The following is a 22,324-nucleotide window of genomic DNA, read 5'->3' on the forward strand; positions in this document are numbered from 1 at the left end:
TTATTAATTTATTCTCAAATATTTACGTTCTTTTTATTTAAGTATAATTTTTGTATTATAATTTATTTAAATTCTTTTATTAATTTATGTACTTGTTTGTATATTAAAATGTTCTACAAATATAAATACTACGATTTAATAATTTAAAATTGTAATAGAAAATAATTATTTAAATTAAATACAATTAAGACAACAATATATACTTTCTACCAATATTTTAAATTATTAAATCGCACCTTTTATTATTTTATTTAAAACTTTAATGGCAATCTATTCACCATTTTCTTCATAGTTTAAAAATTTTAAAAATATAATTTTCATTTATTTTGAAATTTTAAAATATAATTTCATTCAGTTTTAATATATATATTATTAAAAAATTATATTAAATTTAAATGTTTAAAAAAGTTAATCTATTTTTCTTTATTTTTTAACTAACTGTATTGCATAATTTATTCTTTAATATTTATTGTTGTTTTTACTATTTTTATTTATTTTCGTTTGTTTTATTAATTTTTTATTAAATTATAATTTGTATTAATATTTATTATTTTAAATAATTATATTAGATTTATTAAATGATTAAAAAAGGTGAAAAAATTATATTATTATATTTATTTGTATATAAATAATTATAATTAAGAGAACAATATTTACTTTCTTTAATTATATTAATTTACCAAAAATTAAAAAAATTTGTATCATTGTTTTCTTTTTTGTTTGCTACTTTCTTTATAATTTACAAATTTTAAAAATTATGAAATAAAAATATATTTTATTTAATATTAATCTTTATGAAATATAAAAAATAATTATAATTAAGAGAACAATATTTACTTTCTTTAATTATATTAATTTACCAAAAATGAAAAAATTTGTATCATTATTTTCTTTTCTGTTTACTATTTTCCTTATAATTTATAAAAGTTAAAAATTATAATATTATTATATTATAATATATTACCTTTATAAAATATGTATGTATTAAATTTTTATTATAAATTGTAATATATTTAAAATTAATTTAACTTAAAAGTTGTAAACTGCTTATAAAATATTTTTATAGAATATAATTATATTAGGAAAAAGTTGCAAAATAAATAAAATATATATTTTCTTAACCAAAAATAATTAAAAATAATTTATTAAAAAAAGTGAAATAATAAAAATTTTATTGTCAATTTTGATAAATTAAATTTATAACAATAAAACTATACTAACTTAAAATTATAATAGAAAATAAAAGTAACTAGACAAAAATAAATTATAAAAGGTTTGTTGGTTCTAAAATTTGTATTTGAAAGAAATGTAATAATCTTTTTTTTTTAAATCAAAGATTTATATACATATATATAATTTAAAATAAAATAGAAAACTGAACTAAATCATTTTGATTAATTGTTAGCCAAGTTTTAAAAAAAGTTATTCTAGATACTATATCTTGTTTTCAATCTTTAATTTTAATAAATTAAAATTAAATTTTAATTAAATACTGCTCTAGTACAATTTTGTGTAAATAAAAATATTAAATGTGAACAATTTTAGTTAAAAATAAATAAATTATAAATGATTTTTAAATTATTTGATATGTGAATAAAATTTTTATACATATTTTGCATTTTTAAATTGATTATATATAATTATAACTTATTGGGAATGTAAAGAATTTTTAGAGAAAATAATTATTTTGATTGAGATGAAAAAATAAATATTGGATGTGTTTAAAATAATTCCTAGTTGATATTATTTTAAAAATCATACTAAAAATATTTTTTTTAAAATGCGTTCAAAGTATTAAATAAGAATGATTTAAACTGGCAATTAAAATTTAAAGAAATAATGAATAGAAATAATTTTTTACAATTCTTTGAAATATATAAATAATTTAATATTAATTGATTAATAAATTAAAATAACACATTATGAGTAATTTCGAAAAATCACATAATTGCTCAGTGACTCATTTAGTTTGGTTCAGTTGTACTTTTGAAATAGTAAACGACTTGTATTTTGAAGTCGAGGCCTCGCACTAATGTTCTCTGCACCGGTGTACAGTTAGTACAGATTCTGCAGCATTCCACGGACAATGTTGCACGGCATTATGCAAAACGACGCCGCGACAAAGACCAGAACTAGCTTTGGAACTTTAATTCCGCGAGGAAACGACGTCGCAACAATTCCACTTTTCGCCTTCCTGCACCGGAGGAAAACGATAATTTGCACATAATTACGGTAATCTGGTTTGTTTTCTTTGATATTATCACGTAACATGTCTGTGCGAATTTGTTTTCTACGTTAAATGGGACAACTAAGGTTAAATTTGTTAGTGTGACGTGGAATTTTGAGCGTTGAACATGTGGGACAATTGTTACGTTTTCGTACTGTTTTAATGGTACATTGTAAAATCGGTTGATTAGATTCTTTTAGTTATCTCGTGAGTCAAAATTTTTTAATAGGAAGTTATACTTCCTACGTGGGTTACTCACATTTGTGTGACTAACAGAAGTGAATCAGATTTTCGGTCTCGATTTAGTTGGAAATAGTTGAGAATCAATAACATTTTATTGTCACCTTAAGGACGTTATATAAGGAGTTAATTAATTAATATTGTGACTAATAAACAATTAAATTTTAGAGAAACTCCTTGAATTAATGAATTAATTACAAATAGGTAGATGTTTTCTAATCAATGTTAATAACACAGGTCAATAGCCAAATAATTTTCAACTGCTTTTGCTTAAAATTTAGATTTCTCCTACCAGCTCTAGTTTTTGAAATATACTATTTCATTGTTTTACTATATATTAATTCATAAATTATCACGTAAATTTTTTGGTTTAATTTGGATTCAACTAATTCAGTACAATCCTTTCAAAGGTTTAGTCCTCTTATGATATAGGTCATTTCTTGCTTATTAAGAGGTTGAAGAATTGTTTAATCTTCTTCAAAGTCACTACCTTACTGGTGGTGTAGGTCTTAATGAGAAATCTTTTAATATTTTTTATATTTACAAGACAAAAAAGTTATTGGAATTCTCTTCAAATCATGGGCATGCTAAACTTTAGGTAGTAGTTCTGTCTCATGAACCAATGAATCAAATGTCAGCGAATGGTGTAACATAAAATGTATTCTAAACTCCAAGACAAAGACATATAGATTTCTACTTTCCTTTCCAAAAAACCGTTTGAATGGTTTCATAGCTATGAATGATTTTAAATTCCATCGTTTTAGTTCAGTGGTTTAATAATACTAATCGACGCCAAAAATCCACACAGTATAACATATCACAACTTTAGTCATGAAAGCTCAATAACCAGGTAAGACAGAAAATCAGAAATTTTATTTCAATCTCAAAAGGTATTTTTATTTCTCTAGATATTTCTTTCATCAGAATAGTTCAATTAACCCGAATTTCAAAGTATGATGGTATTTTTGAAATAAGTATCATCATTACTTGACCTGGATAATCATTATTAATATCTAAAACTAATAACATAATATTAAAAATATTTAAAAAAGTGTCAATAAAGGTTAAAAAATACATTTTGTATTTATATTATTAAATACACAATATGAAATTAGAAACATCCAAGCGGTAATAATTTAAATGCATTATTTAAAAGCCCATTAAAACCAAGAACAATGCACTTTCAGATTTCAGATACTTTTACTAATATGGTACAATCTCCATTAAATGCTCATGCTGCTTTGAAAGGTATAATATTGTATACAGTTTATGAGCTATAAGATCTTGAAAATAAACGACACGACAGTGAACATTGTATAAATTTTGATAAATGGCACTTTGTTTTTGATAAAACTCTCTAAAAATCCCAATGTAGATAAATTATTCGTTACAAAGTAACATTTTAAATCTTGGTGCGTCACATCCAAAGTGCCGGAGTGCTTTCACTCTCTTCACGTGAATTTTTGACACCCGCCTCACGTTCGATTTAACGAGAGAATCGGAGGTGTTGTACGATTTGTTTCGATCGTTTTGTACGAAGCCAGTAAAAGCATCATGTCCGCACAACGGTTGCAGATAAGAACGACTAAAATAGTAATCGCATCTAAGCGAACGAAGAGATGGAATGTTGCTCGGCATTATGTGAAGAAACAGGTCAACGCACCATGTCTTCGTATCTCGTGTACAATTATAGATAATTCGTTGGCTCTGAGGAAATATTTCAATTTATTTACATGCATCTGTTGTGATGTATTTTTTAATTTTAATTTAGACTTTTACTTTTACGTTAGAAAGGTGAAATTCGTTTCGGACGGAATTACAGTGGAGGCATTTAATTTTGCACGAAGTAAACAAGTTGGCAAAGAACTTGAAACTAATATTAAATGCTGTAAAAGTTAAACCAGATGTTTCGTTATTTGTAACGTCCTTTAATTAACGAAAGAATTTGAAATGAGGTTGTATATTAAATATTTATTTAGCCGATAAGAGTTAATAAAGAGACACAAATCAGAAGGACTTTTGCCTTTAAATAATGCAGTGCTGGCAGAATATATAATTTGCTCTTTTAAAGTTTTGTTGGTATCAGATTTCCTGTCGCAATCTATCAATGTTCTGGAGTCAAGTGAATTAAGCTTTCAGGTACTCTTTTTTTGTTCAAAGTTTGGATAAATAAATAAGAAATTCTTTGTAATATCGTTTAATTATAAAAAAAATCGAAAATAAGTTGAATATTAAATATTTATTTAGTTATTTATGACACTTATGAGAGACACCAATGAGAAGGACTTTTCTCTTTAAATAATACAAAATTAGCAAAATACAAAATTTTCTTTTTATTAAAACAAAGTTTAGTTTGCATCGAATTTACTGTCTCAATCTATCTATGTTCTGAAGTCAATTGGGTTAAGCTAGTAGTTTTATTTTGTTGGTTACTTCGCCGGAAGTTTCAGCGTATAAGATATATACAAAACTTTATTTCATTTTACTGTAAACTTGTTTAAAATATAAACGAAGAGTATTTTAACAAAAGGAATTTATTTCCAACATAAATATCAATGTTTGTAGTTAAAATCCTTCATAGTGACTTTTATAATAAATAAAAATAAAGGTAATAGCATGGGCACAAATCAATAAGACTGTTCTGTTTAAATAATACAGTATTTGTAGAATACAAAATTTGTTCTTTAAAATATATATATAGTTTATTATCACAATCTGTTAATATTCTGGAATCAATTGAATGAGACTCCCAGGGTTTATTTTGTTGATAATTTCATTGAAAGCTTCAACTTATAAAGTTAAATTGAAACTTTCTAAATTTATTTCCTTTGTTACATTTTGCTTACAATTAAACGATTGTAATGAAAATGATTTAAACTCCACTTCAGCGAAGTAAAAACCTTAATGTCTGTTCCATATATTCTCTAATGGTGTTTTTTAATATTGAAGTTTCAATTTAGAAATAATTGCTTCTCCATCGTTTACTAATTCAGTACCCAACATCCATTAAAACCCATTATTAAAAGAAGCATCTAACCATAAAACAAAACGAATTTTCTGCCTAATGGACTGTGGAACTTAATTAATTGGCTGAAAAAGTCATCGAAGCGGACTTTCACGTTTTTCGTTTTAAACATGACATCGATATAAAAGTCGAAGGAGAAGATGAAAAAGTTCAACGGTCGTAAACTGAGTTCAGCGAAGAGAAATGCATATTTCAACGAAGTTTAGCTTTTCTTTATTTCGGTTGTCTGGACATTTTATTGGTCGAGTTAAAAATTTATGATGCGTTGCGGTTTTGTCAGGTATGGAGATGAACACGTTGATTTTTGAATGAGATAATTAAATTCGTTCCGAGAATGATGTGTCTGGCATAAAGATTCGAATTGTGCATTTTAGTAGGAACAGTAAAATGGTCTTTAAGACACGTTTTATAAATAATACGTACGTACTGTTTGAGTTGTTTCTTAACAGGTGGCCTGAAAATGCTGATTGTGATGCCAACTAAGATTTCATTAGCTGGAAATTTATTGTTTTCATGTTATTTTTGGAAAGTTCTGAGAAGGGATGGAAAAGTTCAGATTCATTAAGTTATTTTTGTCTACAGGCAGTTTTCACGTTGTCAACGCAGAAAATTATTTCCAAGCTGTAATTGGAAAAAGTTCCACGTGTGGAAACCGTACATTTACAATGTTGAAAATATTCCAGACCCTTGCGAAGCAATTCCAAATTACACACAAACAATTTTACCTAGTCCTCTTCCAGTACTACACATCTGTATATCAACAAAAAAATGGTTGTACTTTCGAACGAAATAAAAAAGGGTAAGTCACTTAACATGCGAGGTACAGAGTAATGATTTCGACGAAGTGTACATGTCCCAGTTTGCGTCTGTTTAGCCGGTGCCAGGCAGTACAACCTCAGCAGCGTACCGGAGAAAGGTTTTTCAAAACCGTACGAGTGCGTTTCTGCTGGCAATGCTCTCGAACACACTCACACGACCAGATCCCTCATCTCGTCTCACCGTTTGTATTTTAATTGCGCTGATTATGATAATCACTTTCAGGTGCATTGCATTACTATCGTTCTCGGACAGGACAACAATGCGTGTTGCTATTGTTTATGAATAGATGTGGGTTTCACTGCCATACAAAGAACTCTTTGGTCTTGGTTAAATTGATTTGCAATTAGTACCAGACATGAGCAAATTTATGGTACTATGCCATGGAAATTAATACCAATAAAAAATTCTTAATCAATGCCAATTACTTTTCTCTTTGTTTTTCCTTTACATTTATCGGATTACGTTTTATATTTATTGGTTGTAAACATTATTTTTATTATCCAGCCCATTAATCTTACAAGAAATAAAGGTAGAATCTTCATCGCATTTCTTAGAAGTATTAAAGTAATATTTAATCAATGACCAAATTTAATGCATATTTATTATGTCCTCTGACACATTCAATTCAATGTTCTTTGTTGTATTGTGTGATTCTATGGCAAAATCGTTGTTAATGTCTAATTAATACTTAGTTTCTTAATTTCAAATATAAATAAATTATATTGAAAATAATTTGAGAAAGTTTTGCATCCATTCACCAATTGCTAGTAATAATATTTTATTTATTTATGATATGTCCTTAGTATAATTAAGACAATTTTCTAATTAGACCGATTTATGTCAGTAAACAATCTCTGCGATAAATTCACTTAAAAACAAACTAACAAAATAAATAGCTAGAGCAATCAGAGCGTAATGATTTATTAAATTAGTACTCTACAGCTTGATAAAACTTCAAAACCATCTCCCGTTTAATTGAAGCCCATTAAAAGGTACACGAAGGAAGTCAATCTAATATATAAATATTAGATTAGAAAGCTTAATTAGTTGCAACATCCGGTTGAACTTTTTTTGAAAAACACGATTATGATTTGTCATTATTTTTTATTTATTATTTGTGGTTGTACAGGATGCCATTGCGTAAGAATGCATCAACCGATGATTGCATTCATCAGTTCAAAGAAATGTATATTAATGTCTATTTAAAGTTAATGATTGAAGGTAAAACAGGTTTGAAGTATTTCAATGCAAAGTTTGCAGTGCAAAGGTGCAGTGGTTCTAACTGGAGGAGTGTTGATTCATTCAAATTCCAACAATTTATTTGTAATTGATAAAAATTATAATACACAATGGCTTCTTTAATGTTCCCAAGTGAAATATGTATAATTTCTTAATTACTTGTGTTATTAAAACTTATGAATATCTTAAAAAAGTTATGGATTTGTCTTAAGGAAATAAAAGGACCAATAATTAGTGCATAAACTAAATTGATTTAACCTTTAAAATAACTTTTATTCAATAATATCATTAAGCTACGAAAAAAAAATAGGTTCTTGCAACAAAAAGAAATCAATCTCAGTTTTGATTTCCTCTTCAGAATTAAACTATTTATGAAGTAAAAATTTAGACAATGATAAAAATGAATAATAGTCACATATGAACTATATTTAGTCGGTACATTAGTTGATTTTCCATTTTAAGCTCCTCTGAATTTGAATAAGCTCAGTATGTAGTTATCAAAATGTTTCTTGGGTTTAAGTGTTGTTTTACTAGCTTCAGCATATTGTCCAGTCTGACGAAAATTGTGTAACAATATAATCAATAAGAAGTTGTGTGTGTATATTAAAAATGTGAACTGTACTACTTGAATTGGAAAGCAGTACCTATAATGTTTATTGATTTTTCTATCATTATTGGATAAACTATTCAACTAGCCAAGTGGTAGCTACAAAAAAATTCTCTGAATTTGAAAAACTTGATAACTGGATTAGAGTGTCACGAAAACAATTCATTCTTATCGTCAACTAAAATTAGAGGCAATATGGAGGAAATGAAACTTGAAGTTAGTATAAGTTTTGTGAAAATCTGGTTAGTGGATCGAGATTCGTTTGACCCTAGACCTACAAGAAAAATCATCGTTTCCCCTATAAAAATTTATTTTTATTTTAACTAATTTAGGTTCACATTCACTGGACCACAGAATATTAATTAATAAAGTTATGGCTAAAATATTCATCATTTTAAAAAATTGCTATAATAATGACCACTACTGGATATAAAATATTCTCTTGGAATTGACAATAAAAAAGAGACATTATTGTTATAATGAGGGAGGGAATGTTTATTTTTATTGTTTACATGAAATATGGCAAAATGTCAAACATAAATTGCATTACGTTATTTCATAATGTTTAAAATAAACAAAATACTTCCTCGTACATAATTTCACGTGAAATAACGGCCTTTTTTACAAATTGGTATTCAGGAGTGGATTTATGTTGGCAAAGTCCATGCGGAATCATTTTAACTGTAAAATGGGTTCTAATGAAATGAAAATTAGGTTCATCAAGGTTACATCAATGTTGGAATCCTGCTTTTTTATCAGTTTATTTATTATTGCTTTAATGTTTATTACATAAATAAACTTAATTAATGGTAAGATTTATATCCGGGTTAAACATTAGAGAGAACAATGATGAATAAGTTCATGAAAGTACATTTCAATTAAAATCCATAAATATGTATTTAAAATTCGCATAGTTTTTATTATTTTAACTTTTAAATTTGTAGGAATAAAAAACGTACTTGCTATGGAACAATTTATTCCACCTCAACACACCTACTCCCGAGAGAACATAAATGAAATATCCACTGGAAAAAGGTCAAAGCCAGAGCAATTTTTCACGTCGCACGTGACGTAGCCCACTGAAGAAGTGGATGAGGCACATGTGAAATGAACGAACAAAGAACATCCACATGTTTTATGTATTTAATTTTTTTCTGAATGGTAAATTGCTCTTATTAACTCGCATAACTCCCGGTTAAAGGACCATGAATGTGCCGGTCACGGGGCATGCGCCGTTTATTTAAACAACCTGAGTTACATGGCTGGATCACTTGCAACTTGTTTTGTATGCCGATGGTTCACGGAATGGATATTGCCATTATGTTATGGTTATTTTGTATTTTATAAATGTAAACAACTGAATGCAAACTAAGTGAAAGTGTTCATTTTAATACTGCAATTCTCTGGTATCTTCAATCTCTCAAAAAGCTGAACGCAACAACCACATGTACTTACTGAATGTTGTTCAAATAAAGATATTGATCTTCGTATGTTCTACGGCTAGTTTTATTAATTTTATGTAATTATAAAAACAATTTCTTACGTTTAGTTTTTTTCTTATGGTTTCTTACAACATATTGTACAATACGTGTAATCTGTATAATTTGATAAATCGTGATTTCTTCTTAGAACCTTAAATGGAATCTTACAATACTAATTGTTTTGATCAAGATTGTACTTGAAGGCCGACAACAAATCTTTATTAATGTCTGGTATTTGTTAATAAATCGGTTAAAATTTTTATACATATCTATGTGATTATGTGAATTATAATTCATTGTGTGTATCAACAATAATAGGTCATTAATGATTTGGGAAAGTTTCTGTCATCAAAAGAAAAGATTATATAATTCATATATTGAATTAAACATATAAAATTAAACTTATAATTCATTGTGGATTATCTTCGTTTTGTATAAATTAAAAAAAATATATAATTTAAAATAATAATACATTGTCAGTGATCTGAATAAAACGTTACTCAATTTTTCAGCTTTAATATTTATCAAAAATATTTTTATTTAAAAAAAATTGCGTTTAAAAACATTAAATAAAATTAATTTTACATTAGCAATTAAACAATTTTTTAAATATCTTCTCTTCTTTTTCAAAAAAAATATATTTTTTTTATCTTACCTTTTATTTTTAGACAAACTAAATTATTTGAAAATAAAATATTAATTTTTATTAATACCTAGATTATTAGTAAAATTCACAATGATTTGATTTAATTTAATAAAAAATAATAAAATTTTATTATTTTTAAATATTATTTATAATAATAAAAATAATAAATTGTTTAATTTAAACAAATAATCTTAAAATATTTCTTTTAAAAATAAAAGCTAAAATAAATAATAATTAAAATAATAATAATAATAAATTATTTAATTTAAAAAAATATATATTCAAATATTGAAATTAAAAAAATAATAACATATTTCATTAAAATTAAAAAATAGTAACAATAAATAATTTAATTCAAATAAAAAATATTAAAATATTTAATTTAATATTTAAATAATAATAATAAATTATTAAATTTAACAAAATTATATTAAAATATTTAATTTTACATAAAAAAATAAAATATTTAATTTAAAATTAAAAAAAAATAAAATATTGATTTAAAATTATAAAAATTAAAATATAATAAAATATTTAATTTAAATTAAGATTTTAAATTTTTAAGAAATAAATATATAAATAAATGTTTAAAATTACGCCTCCGGTGAAAAAATAAATATTAAAATAGACAATTTAATTTAAATAAAAAAATAAAATAAATTAAAAAAGTAATTTAAATATTTAATTTAAAATTTAAATAATAATAAAATATTTTATTTAAATTAAAAAATGTACGTATAATAAATTATTTAATTTAAATAAAAATATTAAAATATTTAATTTAAAATTAAAAAATATATATATATATATATATATATATATATATATATATATATAATTAATGTTTAAAATTGCCTAAAATACAATAATATAAATTACAACTTAAATGTTAATTCAAGATTTGACGAATTATAAATTTGTTATTTAAATCTTTACCCACATACAAACACAACGAGCCATTGTTTACAGTCTTCACCAACACAATTCCGAAGAACCGCATCCTAAAAACATTCGATTATCGCGTAGAGGTACTATTTAATATTCAAGGATGGTGCAGATATAGGAATGCGACTGAGCACATTCTATACGTGATGCGTTCAATTGTACTTTTTATTAACACCAATCACAACAAACAGCAGGTTTCTCCATTCAGAAAATAACGAAACGAAACGAAAGTAAAGCCATTCGTTAAGATTTATACGCATCACAGGTGAATCTAGAAAAGTAGATAAAGCGGAAAGTTTTAATTAAGATGTACAAACTCATTTACTTGCTACAAGTATTTTTCAAATGGCTGTGTGGAACTAAATTATTAATAAGATGGAACTTTTCATTTACTTAACTACATGTTAACATTTATAAAGTCTATTTATTTTGCTCACTTTTGTGTTTATAATGAGGTTACTATAAATTAAATTAATTTTAATTATCTTATTGTATATTACTAATTGAAATAACAGAATTTAATTGAAATTCATTAAATTATCTATATCCACTCTTGATGTATTGTTCCATTCATATATTATTCATATAAATTCATATGTAAAATTGGTTTGTGGATTTTACTTAAATGGTTTGAAGTACGCTGTTCCATCTATGAATGAATATGTGAAACTACTTTCTTTTCGTATAGATTCCTCATGAACCTTTTTAATCAAATTTACTATAGAAGAAATAAAAAATAATTTTTCTGAAGGATATTTATCACAGATTTATTAAATATATAAAAGTATAAAATGTTAGAAAAGTGTGATGATTTGATTTAATATTCATTCGCTGCAAAACTGATAACTTTCAGCAAAGGCTTATTAACCATCTTGTATGCAACTTTCTGATTTGATTTAATATTCATTCGCTGTATAATTGAATATAACTTTCAACAAAGGCTTATTAACCATCTTGTCTGCATCTTTTCCAAATATAAAATCAACGTGATTCCAAGAATCCATTTTCACTTCATAACTTCCAATAAGATGGGGCAATTTGGAACTCAGCCTTAATACATCCTGAAACATAATAATATTTATCCACTAAAGTCATTAAAAGATACAAGAACTTACAATAGGGCTGGCGAGCCAATCGTTGAGTCCGTACATGAGATAAATAGGCGTTTCGATATTGGATATATTATAGTCTGGCGGATTTTCAGTACCGTACCGTTTCTTATTCCCATCTGCCCCATAATCATAATGCTGGAACTTGCCTTGGTTCTTGATTTCATGGGCGTAATGCAGGATGGTTTTAGTTGATGCTCCTGCAGGGGTATGATGAAGAATCACTCCTAAGTTATCCTAGAAAACGTTAATTATTAAATTTTGCATAAATTTCGTTAGTCGAATTCGTACGTGATTGAATTCCTTCTTGTCGAATCCACACAAGATGAAAACTATGTTTTCACAAGATGCTCTTCCCCAACTGTTGCGTTCGCATTCTGCTGATAGGATCTTGATTATCCTGTTGTTGGGGAGGAATTGGTTCAGGCCGAAGAATCTGTTAAGCCACTAAAATGTACAATATATAAATATTTAGGTTATTAAATTTAAAATGTAAAAAACTAATTAAACCCAACCAAACAAATTATTATAATAAGGAAATTTTTTTCGTACCTCAACATCATTGACAAATGGGGATAGATATCTAATTGGTGTTTTAATGTGTGTCATATAAGCTACAGGTGCTAATGCCACCATAACTTTCACATCTCTGGCAGCTTCAGGCATCAACGAGGAAAATATAAAATACATAGTCGTTCCCATAGAATGACCAATGTATATAATATCTCCTCCTTGTCTTGTCACATTACTAACGTACGATAAAGATGCAGGAAGGTCATAAATTGCCATTTCGTGAAAACTAAAAATATACTTTTAGTCTAAAAAATACAATTGTTGACTGTTGACTCTACCTAAAATTCCAAAATTCAGCACTGTCAGTCGGTAAAGAAACGTGAGCCTTGGAATAAGTGTTGCCCCGAGCATTCCCCAACCATACGTCGTAACCCAAGTCAGCCAAAATAAAACCTACAAGTTAATCAGTTAAAATCTTTTTTTGTTCAATAACCCACCTACCTAAAGATATATTATAGTTGACGACCCAATCGAAACTGCTGGCAAGGAGACCATGCTGAAGGAAAATTGGCTGGCCACCTCGTTTGCCGGATTTAGGGCCGGGTATTCGGTGCAATGTGAGAAGGTACCCATCTTTGGTGAGGACAGTGTGGGATTCTGCATCGTAGCCGTGTTTTCTTGCGAATTGGACCTACAAAATTGCCATGATTCATCTAAACAGATTTATAATGAATGTGTGAATAACACAAATGTTATGACAATCTGGGCGATTAAAGAAGTTAAAGTCTTATTAATTTATAAACAATTATTTTGCAATTGCGGATGTGGGTATTTACGCATTTTTTTATGGAAATTTTATAACGATTGATAAAATTAATGCATTTATAATAATAATTTAATAATAATTTACTTTAACAAATGATTTTGTATAAATTTTTATAATTACTATATGTAAAACTTCTAGTATTACATTTCTCTGAATAAGTTTCTAGAATAATTATTATATATAGAATCATTAATGATTTACAGTTTTACAAATATTGAAAAAATATAAAAATTATATTTTTTAGAAACAGTGTTGTTAATTCCAATTCTACTATTAATTAATGTTTCTATATAAAGTTTATTTATAATATTATACATACAGTAGTGATTATATTTATAACTCTTTTCTTTAAATATAATAATAATATTAATTTACTATTGATATTTTTACACAGTATTATAAAAATTATAAATACTTATTCTATAAATTGTTACATATATTCTATTGTATAGAGTTCGACATAAATACAGAAACATTAATTTTGAAAGAGATTTATCAATTTCTTTTCAAGTTTTTAGAACTCAGACAATTTTTTTCATTTGGTATTGTGTAACTATTCAATAATACATTTTAATATGTTACTATAATTATGGGCACCTCTATATAGAAATATATATAAAACTAATTATTAAAAAATTAGTTTAACTAAAAATTTCCGTATATAGAACTCAATAAATAATTATTAAGAAATAAGCTTTTACTTACCGTGTCTAAAATTTCATCTGGATTATACTGGCATAATCTTTTTGGCCTGATCCACTTCTCCAAAAAATTACATTTCGCACCGATAACAACCTGAATACAACAAAACCCAAATAGGATAATAACGGTCTTCATTGCACTGAAACCGTGTGCCTCAATTGTCTTGAGCTAAGTGCCAATAAATGCAAGCCGTTTCGTTTTTAGTCGATCCTTATCAATTAATTTTTAACATTGAAAACAAACCGGCGTGAACTCTAACCCCTTGAGTCACCACTGGTGTTCTTATCAAAGTCGTAATTAATTGTGAATAATAAGTGACGAACGATGAGCAATGCGATGCAGAAATAGATGCGGATGAATGTGTGACTTTTATAAGTTTACCTTGTGAAGGGGCTGTCAAATTTTACCTGGGTCTTACGTTCCTTTCTTGTAAGAAAAATTACTTTTCTATGTTAACGGCATACTGTGGTACAACAATGAATGGTATACTGTGTATTGAAATTTAAAATTTTAACTTAAAATCAGTAAAATAGGGATTGAGTTTTTCGAAGTAAAACTAAAAACATAACTTTATTTATTCTAATTCCATTTTGATTACAAATGTTATTGGGTAAATGATAAAATATATGGTGTGGCCCATTTGAAAGAGAAACTCCCCCATGAAATTTGTTTTTTTTTGTCAAATTTAATTTTTTTTTCAATTCTAAAAATTTCAAAATGTCACGTTTTTTGACCCAAATCCAAAACCTTTTTTTTGTTAATATAAAAAAAAACAAATTTTTTGAGGGTGTCCTGATTTCAAATGGGCCACACTGTATATAAAATGGGGACAAATAATGAATTGAATAAGTTTCTTGATAGAATAGCTAATAAGTTCAAGAAGAAAAGTAACCTAAATAGTTGTAATTTATGTTTTATTTATTCATACATTAAACTTATATAATGATGTATGTTTGTCAAATATTGTCGTAATTAAGACATTAAAAATATTTTCTACGCTTACCAGACGTTAAGTTAACTTGGTTGTCTAATTTTAAGTTAAAATAATTAAACATGTAAAAATATTACATATACCACAACCAGGGACAAGTTTACTTAAATTTAATAAAAAACTACTGTAATTTTATGCACGTGTATAATATTTAAAAAAAAAAAGATGTTTTCATATTCGAAAATTTGATGTTTTTCTAAGCATAAATTAATAGATAAAATAATTAATAATAGTGCATACAAAAAATATAAAAAAGTAAATATTTGAATGATAATTGAAATTGATCTCGATTAAAAATTGGTTAATACACTTTTAATGTGGTTAAAAGCAAAATACTTTTAGGTGTTAAACAGTTATCGTTAATTACACAAGTTATTGCATATTAAATATTAAATTTACACATATCTAATCAATTATTACTTCCTATAAACATTTGAATTCCATCATCGCCATAAATGAACAGAGAGTGCGCCCAATGACGAATAATCGATTTACTTCTATGTTCCTAAACGCAATTATTTAACTATATATTTACGTTTTATCATTAAACTAGTAAAACTAATTTAAAATAATTGTTTTATCGACATAAAGCAAGAACAACAACATATGATCGGGTGATTCATTACAATGTGCATCAGTGCGGATTCGTACTTAAAACCAGTTTGAAATTCGCATTTGTTGAAACTGAAAACGCGACATGGAACATAACGTCGTATTATTATTGTTGCCGGTTATGACAGTGGTAAACGGTATGACAATTATAAATATCGGTAGTATGTTGGATGATCCCGACTGTGACACTTTGTATGATATGGGCAATAACCGTTGTAACATTAACCCAGACGTTTATTTGAGTGTGGTAAGTATTTTTTTTATTTCTGATTAATTTTCTAAATTATTTGCATGTTAAATTTATGTAAATTTTATTCTACATGGAAATCTACTGGTACAGAATTCTTTTCAACTTATATGTAGAGGGCGGTGGTTAAGGGGTGATATATTGATTGGTTCGAAAACAAAATTCAATTTATTCTTAAATTATTCCTGAATTTAATAAATAAATGTTTCATTTTAGGGTAGAATTATATGAAGAAACTTAATTTTTCAAGACGAAATTTTTATTCAAGTTTTCTTAATTTTCTTCAAACTGATTTTACAAATATTATTAATTGCAATAATTGAATGAAGAAAATTGTTTAAAAAATATATATAATTCTGGAATGTAATACTTATTACATTCTTGTAAAAATGTTCTACTCTTATTCTGAATGAGTTTTAAATATTACTGAATTGATATAAAAACTAATAATTTAATTTATAAAAATCGGACGGTAAAAATTTTTATTAATTTTTCTTTAAGTTTTTAAATCTATAATTTAAGTTTTAAATATTATCTGCAAAATTGAAATTGTTTAGTGGTTTAAAATAAATACATAATTGTAATGTTATTTAATTTTTCTTATCTATAATATAATACAGTTTGGCGGAAGTAACTTAATTAATAATGAATATGAATAATTTTTTTAGAATATTGTGATATTTTTAAATTTTTTATTACAATTTTTAAAAATATTTATACTTATTATAGTATAGTATATTTAATTTGTTTATGCAAGTATATAAAAATCAGGTAATATTATATAATTACAGAATAATTAAAATTTAGAAAATTTACATTAATGTTGTTAATTAAATAAATTTAATAGTCCCATAGTCCCTGGCGTATTCCATTTTTTAATGTATGTAGTAGTATGTAAAAAATTACATATTGTTATAAATTATACTTTGCCCCCTGTAATCACGCTACCAAATAATTAAGAGAAATTGATCACACGTGACACGTAATTTACAAAAATATCAAACAAATTTTCAGCCTCAAATTATAAGTCGTCATGGATATCCAAGTGAGGCTCACACGATCAGAACGGAGGACGGGTATCTGTTGACTTTGCACAGAATACCAGGCGATAAATCAGGAAAACGTGGCGGACAACCCGTGTTTTTGCAGCATGGTCTCCTTGGCAGCAGCGTTGATTGGGTTGTTAATGGCAACGATTCCTTAGGTAATTAAGTAATTTTATATGTTTTTCTTAAATGCTCGCACGCTTATAAATATTATTAACTGTATATGGTAAACAAAATAAGTGTGTATATGTAATTATAAGAAATCTCAAGGAAAAAACTGCGTAAACTGAGGAAATATTATTAAATGTAAACAAAATATCAGTTTTATTTCTGGAACGTAATTCTATTTTGAGATTTCATACATTTTAAAATTCTCAAAAGCTTGATAAAGTATTGTTTTGAAATTTCAATACAATACGTCACTGCGATTGATTGAGAAAATTATAATTACAGATTTAAGTATGAATTTAGAAAACATGTAAATATTGATAGTCGTTTTTCCTTCCAGCTTTTATTTTAGCAGATGAAGGGTATGACGTATGGCTGGGTAATGCTAGAGGTAACTCCAATTCCAAAGGCCATGTATCCCTTTCAACCAAAAGTGCAGAATATTGGAATTTTAGGTAATTACCATTTCTATGTAAATAGTTTATACTGATTCGTGTTTTTCGTTGTTAGCTGGCATGAAATGGGAATTTATGACTTACCTGCTGCATTATATTACGTCAGCAACACTACAAATAGGATGGGTGACATAATCTACATAGGTCATTCAATGGGAACCACCATGTTCTTCGTGTTTGCATCTCAGAAACCTCAAGATGCTAAAAACGTGAAACTTATGATAGCTTTGGCACCCACCGCTTACATGACCCATGTCAGATCTCCCATAAAGTATTTGGCACCGTTTTCAAACGACGGAGCGGTAATATAAAATCACGTTTTTATTATTGCTATTATAAACATTTTATATTTATGTAGTGGCTTCTAAAACATCTCGGTTTCAACCAGTTTTTGCCAAGAGGTAAAATTCTTCAATTGTTGACTTTCGAATGCGAAATCCTGGAGGCGAACAAAAGGAAATTCTGCGAAAATATGTTCTTCGTATTCGCCGGATTCAACAAGAAGGAATTTAACAGGAATGTGTTCGACGTAGTTCTTAGCCATGATCCTGCAGGAACATCAACGAAAACCGTGATCCACTACGGGCAGGAAATAAAAGAGGAGGGCAAATTTCAGCAATATGATTATGGCGAAAAGGAAAATTTGATAAAATATGGACAACCAACTCCTCCGGAATACGACCCTGGAAAAATCAAAAATTCCATTTACTTAATGTTTGCCGAAAAGGACAAGCTTACTAACCCAATCGTAAGTAGATGCTTAATATTATTTATCATTTAATATATAAATTAAAATATTTTTGTTTTGCAGGATGTTTTGCGATTTTCACATAAGTTAAACCATTTGGCCGGAATGTACAGAGTACCGAATGACGATTTCGACCATTTAGATTTTATTTTGGGTATTGATGCTAAAAAATTAGTGTACAACCAAGTTCTCAAAGTTATGAAAAACTTTACTAGTGAATTTAGTGTTTAATATAAATTATGTGATCAATGTTCTGAATAATTTACTGGGAATAAAATTTTTTTAATGAAAAGATTTGTCTTATTTTATTTGCAACAATTCATAAAAAATAGAAACTAACCAGATAGTTAGATAGACTATTAATTTAAAATGTTTCCTTTGTAACAAATGATTGTAAACTGGGTTGCCTATATTAAGCAACAAATTGACAACATCGTGAATATTTCCCGCCACTATTCATGTCAAAAATCCGCATGTTCCAAGATTTTGTGTATTTTGACATTCTCAATTTTTATTTACTTTCGTAACTAATAAATTAATTAATAATCTTACTATAAAAAACAAAATGGTGAGAACTGGTGATGGAGGAGTTAGAAGTGAGTGAATTGATTTAATTAAAAAAAAGAATTTATGAAATAACCAGTTTTGTTTTTTTAGTTAGTGGTGGAAAATCATCAAAAAAAGGAGGTGGAGGAAGCAGATCTTCCGGCACTCCAAGCAAAAGAACTGGTGGAGGTAAAATTAATTTAAACTCATTTATTTCATTTTGTCTTCTGGCCAAAGTATGTTATAATTATATTATATAATTATAAGATTTATATTTTTTTGTAACAATACTCTTATAATATTATTACTTTTTATAGGAGATGGAAGATTACATGCAGGAGTGCTTCGAGAAACACCACAATGGCAAAAACCTATAACCAACTTTTTTAACATGCCACAAAAGCCCATGAATGAGGTATCAGAACAGGACAAGACTGAGAATGAAGTTGATGAGGTCCCTGATGTAGGAGCTGAAGAAGATATCATATCAGAAAATTCTGAAAATAATCAAGAATAATTTGTTGATTTATTTCATTTTCTGTCAGTATTAAAAGTTTGTTTGTATTTTATGTATATATTTTGTATTGTACCTTCTTAAATATATGATGTTTATAAGAAATGTATTAATTATACTTTTATTTCAATATACTAAAAATTCCATGATATCTTCTTTAAAACCTAATCAAGTGGTGTCAACAAATACAATTTTATTATTTAATAGTACAAATGCACTAATTGTTAGGTTTGTTAATACAAAATTACGTAACTCCAAAATAGCACAGTATTAATAGTATAGAATTGTAACTTAATTAAGAAATTAAATACCACAACTGATAATGAAATTACGAAACTGTATATTTCCGAATCAGCACAATTCCACTATTAAACGTGTGTTAATCTCGAAAATCATCGCGTAAGTAATTTTTGCTCAAAAAGTCATCACGCGTTGAGTTCAAATCGGGTCAGATCCGTGCAAACATTTTTTCCTAAAAAGATATGAATTAAATTAAAGAATTAAACCAATAAAACATTACTGAACGATAAATAATCGCAATAAAGTATAAACATTGAGTTAAAGTTAGACATTTTGGTATTTTGGAAGTGAATAGAATTAAAGTTTCAATTTAAACGTTTTATGTTTATTTTTGCCTTTTAAGGTTTATTTAACAAGATAGGTAAATATAATTTATTTTCACAAAAACAAAAACAAATAAGTTGGAATAAGTAATATAGGTCTTTTTTTAACATATGCAATTACTATATTAAACACATAATATCTTAAGTAAAATAAAATTATTTCTGAACAATGGAGTGCTCACTTGTTTATAATAAATTTTTTCAAATTTTTCCTTTTTTATAAAAAAATATCCTCCCCGGCGGGGAATCGAACCCCGGTCTCCCGCGTGACAGGCGGGGATACTGACCACTATACTACCGAGGACTTATTTAAAAATATTTTATAGTACTGCACTCGTCCATAGTGGCGCTAAATTATCTCTACTGTAATTGTTTGTCAAAAAGTTAAATAGTTTAGGCTTATAAATAATTTAATCAACTAGCTATATAAAAATAAGTAAAATTTATAATAAAATTTTTTAAAATGAAACATTTTTATAAAAAGAATTATCCTCCCCGGCGGGGAATCGAACCCCGGTCTCCCGCGTGACAGGCGGGGATACTGACCACTATACTACCGAGGACTTATTTAAAAGTATTTTTGTAGTATTGCGCTCGCCTGTGGTGGCGCTATTTTTATATCCATTCCAATTATTTGTCAAAAACTTAAATAGTTTAGGCTTATAAATAATTTAATCAACTAGCTATATAAAAATAAGTAAAATTTATAATAAAATTTTTTAAAATGAAACATTTTTATAAAAAGAATTATCCTCCCCGGCGGGGAATCGAACCCCGGTCTCCCGCGTGACAGGCGGGGATACTGACCACTATACTACCGAGGACTTATTTAAAAGTATTTTTGTAGTACTGCACTCGCCCGTGGTGGCGCTATTTTTATTCACCACAACAAATGCTCATCAAAAAATTAAATAATTAAGGTTTACATATAATTTAATCAACTATCTACACTCAAATAAATAAATTTTAAAAGAAGTTATCATAGTACGATAAGTAATCTGAATGTATCTCGTTAGTTTATTTTCAAAAATTTTAAAATTATATTTTTTATATTCCACATTTTATTTAGTAATATGATAATTAAATATTACTTTTACAAAACTTTTAATAAAAAAAAGTAAAAACTTCATACTATTAAGTAGTTTAGTTTTAAATTCAGACCTTAATTTTTTTCTGTATTTTAAAATTTATTATTATTATACTTTTATTATATTCTAAAGGTTTACAATTCAAATATTATAATATCGATTATCTTAAGTAAAATAGTAAAATAGGTTACTTCTGAACAAATATTAATAGTTAATAACAAATATTTATATCCAATTTATGGTTATATAACTATATATAGTTATTTAAATATTTTGGTCAGTCACACTAATAAATTGGTTTCGACTTAATAATAACTGAGGAAAACAAATTATTGGATAATTAGATTTGCGCATAAAGTGTAAACTGTCAATCATAATATTTAAAATCCTGCATAATTTTTTGAGTACAAACTCTAAACTTGGAGATTCCGAAGATGAAAGGTCAAACCACTTATAAAATTTGCAATTCAATTCATTTTAACAACAGTTGTAACATTAAAAGATATTACACAAAGTCAACTTAAATAAATTCTATTCATGCTTAAAAAATAAGTGTGATATGTATTTATATTTTTAAGTTGTCTTCATCCCCATTTAGAACTTTTTATTTAAATTACATACATAGGGGCCATAATTTTTATTAGAGAGTAAGATGAACTTAAATTATCTCGTTCTTTCATTGGTTAAATCTTAACACTATTTATTATAATTTATCTCGATTATTATTATTCGATAGTTATGAGAATATCTTACAATTATTCATTTATGTATTCATTCATTCTGATTTTGTATACAGTGTATATGTTCATGAATAATTAATCACAATTATGTTAGCTTAATATTGTTAAGTGCTTTCAAATCGGTGTGGTGAATATGAAACACACGTGTCCCAGATCATAATAAATAA

At 26.7% G+C, this 22,324-nt stretch overlaps 3 protein-coding genes and 3 non-coding genes across 6 annotated transcripts; 2 read left to right on the top strand and 4 right to left on the bottom strand.

Annotated features, from left to right (window-relative positions):
• Positions 1 to 11,969: 11,969 nt before the first annotated feature.
• On the bottom strand, positions 11,970 to 14,545 carry LOC109598538 (lipase 3). The gene is made up of 7 exons (XM_020014453.2): positions 14,383 to 14,545; positions 13,353 to 13,542; positions 13,190 to 13,304; positions 12,891 to 13,137; positions 12,630 to 12,785; positions 12,345 to 12,575; positions 11,970 to 12,290 (listed from the first exon to the last, which is right to left on the bottom strand). The coding sequence occupies exons 1-7, from the start codon at positions 14,512 to 14,514 to the stop codon at positions 12,126 to 12,128; spliced, it is 1,236 nt and encodes a 411-aa protein (XP_019870012.2). The 5' UTR covers positions 14,515 to 14,545; the 3' UTR covers positions 11,970 to 12,125.
• Positions 14,546 to 15,925: 1,380 nt separating this feature from the next.
• On the top strand, positions 15,926 to 18,938 carry LOC109598539 (gastric triacylglycerol lipase). The gene is made up of 6 exons (XM_020014454.2): positions 15,926 to 16,229; positions 17,244 to 17,433; positions 17,784 to 17,898; positions 17,954 to 18,200; positions 18,257 to 18,646; positions 18,710 to 18,938. The coding sequence occupies exons 1-6, from the start codon at positions 16,068 to 16,070 to the stop codon at positions 18,875 to 18,877; spliced, it is 1,272 nt and encodes a 423-aa protein (XP_019870013.2). The 5' UTR covers positions 15,926 to 16,067; the 3' UTR covers positions 18,878 to 18,938.
• Positions 18,939 to 19,101: 163 nt separating this feature from the next.
• LOC109598557 (uncharacterized) lies at positions 19,102 to 19,815 on the top strand. The gene is made up of 3 exons (XM_020014467.2): positions 19,102 to 19,242; positions 19,304 to 19,381; positions 19,510 to 19,815. Exons 1-3 carry the CDS (start codon positions 19,212 to 19,214, stop codon positions 19,707 to 19,709), a joined length of 309 nt encoding a protein of 102 aa, XP_019870026.2. The 5' UTR covers positions 19,102 to 19,211; the 3' UTR covers positions 19,710 to 19,815.
• A 746-nt stretch (positions 19,816 to 20,561) lies between these two features.
• Positions 20,562 to 20,633, bottom strand: Trnad-guc (transfer RNA aspartic acid (anticodon GUC)). The gene has a single exon. It is a non-coding gene; the product is annotated as a tRNA-Asp (tRNA).
• A 187-nt stretch (positions 20,634 to 20,820) lies between these two features.
• Trnad-guc (transfer RNA aspartic acid (anticodon GUC)) lies at positions 20,821 to 20,892 on the bottom strand. Its single transcript has one exon. It is a non-coding gene; the product is annotated as a tRNA-Asp (tRNA).
• Positions 20,893 to 21,081: 189 nt separating this feature from the next.
• Positions 21,082 to 21,153, bottom strand: Trnad-guc (transfer RNA aspartic acid (anticodon GUC)). Its single transcript has one exon. It is a non-coding gene; the product is annotated as a tRNA-Asp (tRNA).
• Positions 21,154 to 22,324: the final 1,171 nt, after the last annotated feature.

The sequence above is a fragment of the Aethina tumida genome, chromosome 7, assembly GCF_024364675.1.
Source record: "Aethina tumida isolate Nest 87 chromosome 7, icAetTumi1.1, whole genome shotgun sequence".
In the NCBI taxonomy this organism is placed as follows: domain Eukaryota; kingdom Metazoa; phylum Arthropoda; class Insecta; order Coleoptera; family Nitidulidae; genus Aethina; species Aethina tumida.

Bases quoted from the DNA above. Each gene is read 5' to 3' on its own strand.
- LOC109598538 (XM_020014453.2), bottom strand. From the start codon at position 14,514: ATGAAGACCGTTATTATCCTATTTGGGTTTTGTTGTATTCAGGTTGTT. The intron at 13,543-14,382 runs GTAAGTAAAAGC...GCAATTTTGTAG, and splicing joins CAGATGAAATTTTAGACACG to GTCCAATTCGCAAGAAAACA. The intron at 12,576-12,629 runs GTACGAATTCGA...AACGTTTTCTAG, and splicing joins ACAAGAAGGAATTCAATCAC to GATAACTTAGGAGTGATTCT.
- LOC109598539 (XM_020014454.2), top strand. From the start codon at position 16,068: ATGGAACATAACGTCGTATTATTATTGTTGCCGGTTATGACAGTGGTA. The intron at 18,201-18,256 runs GTAATATAAAAT...ATATTTATGTAG, and splicing joins CGTTTTCAAACGACGGAGCG to TGGCTTCTAAAACATCTCGG. The intron at 18,647-18,709 runs GTAAGTAGATGC...TTTGTTTTGCAG, and splicing joins ACAAGCTTACTAACCCAATC to GATGTTTTGCGATTTTCACA.
- LOC109598557 (XM_020014467.2), top strand. From the start codon at position 19,212: ATGGTGAGAACTGGTGATGGAGGAGTTAGAA. The intron at 19,243-19,303 runs GTGAGTGAATTG...TTGTTTTTTTAG, and splicing joins TGGTGATGGAGGAGTTAGAA to TTAGTGGTGGAAAATCATCA. The intron at 19,382-19,509 runs GTAAAATTAATT...TACTTTTTATAG, and splicing joins AAGCAAAAGAACTGGTGGAG to GAGATGGAAGATTACATGCA.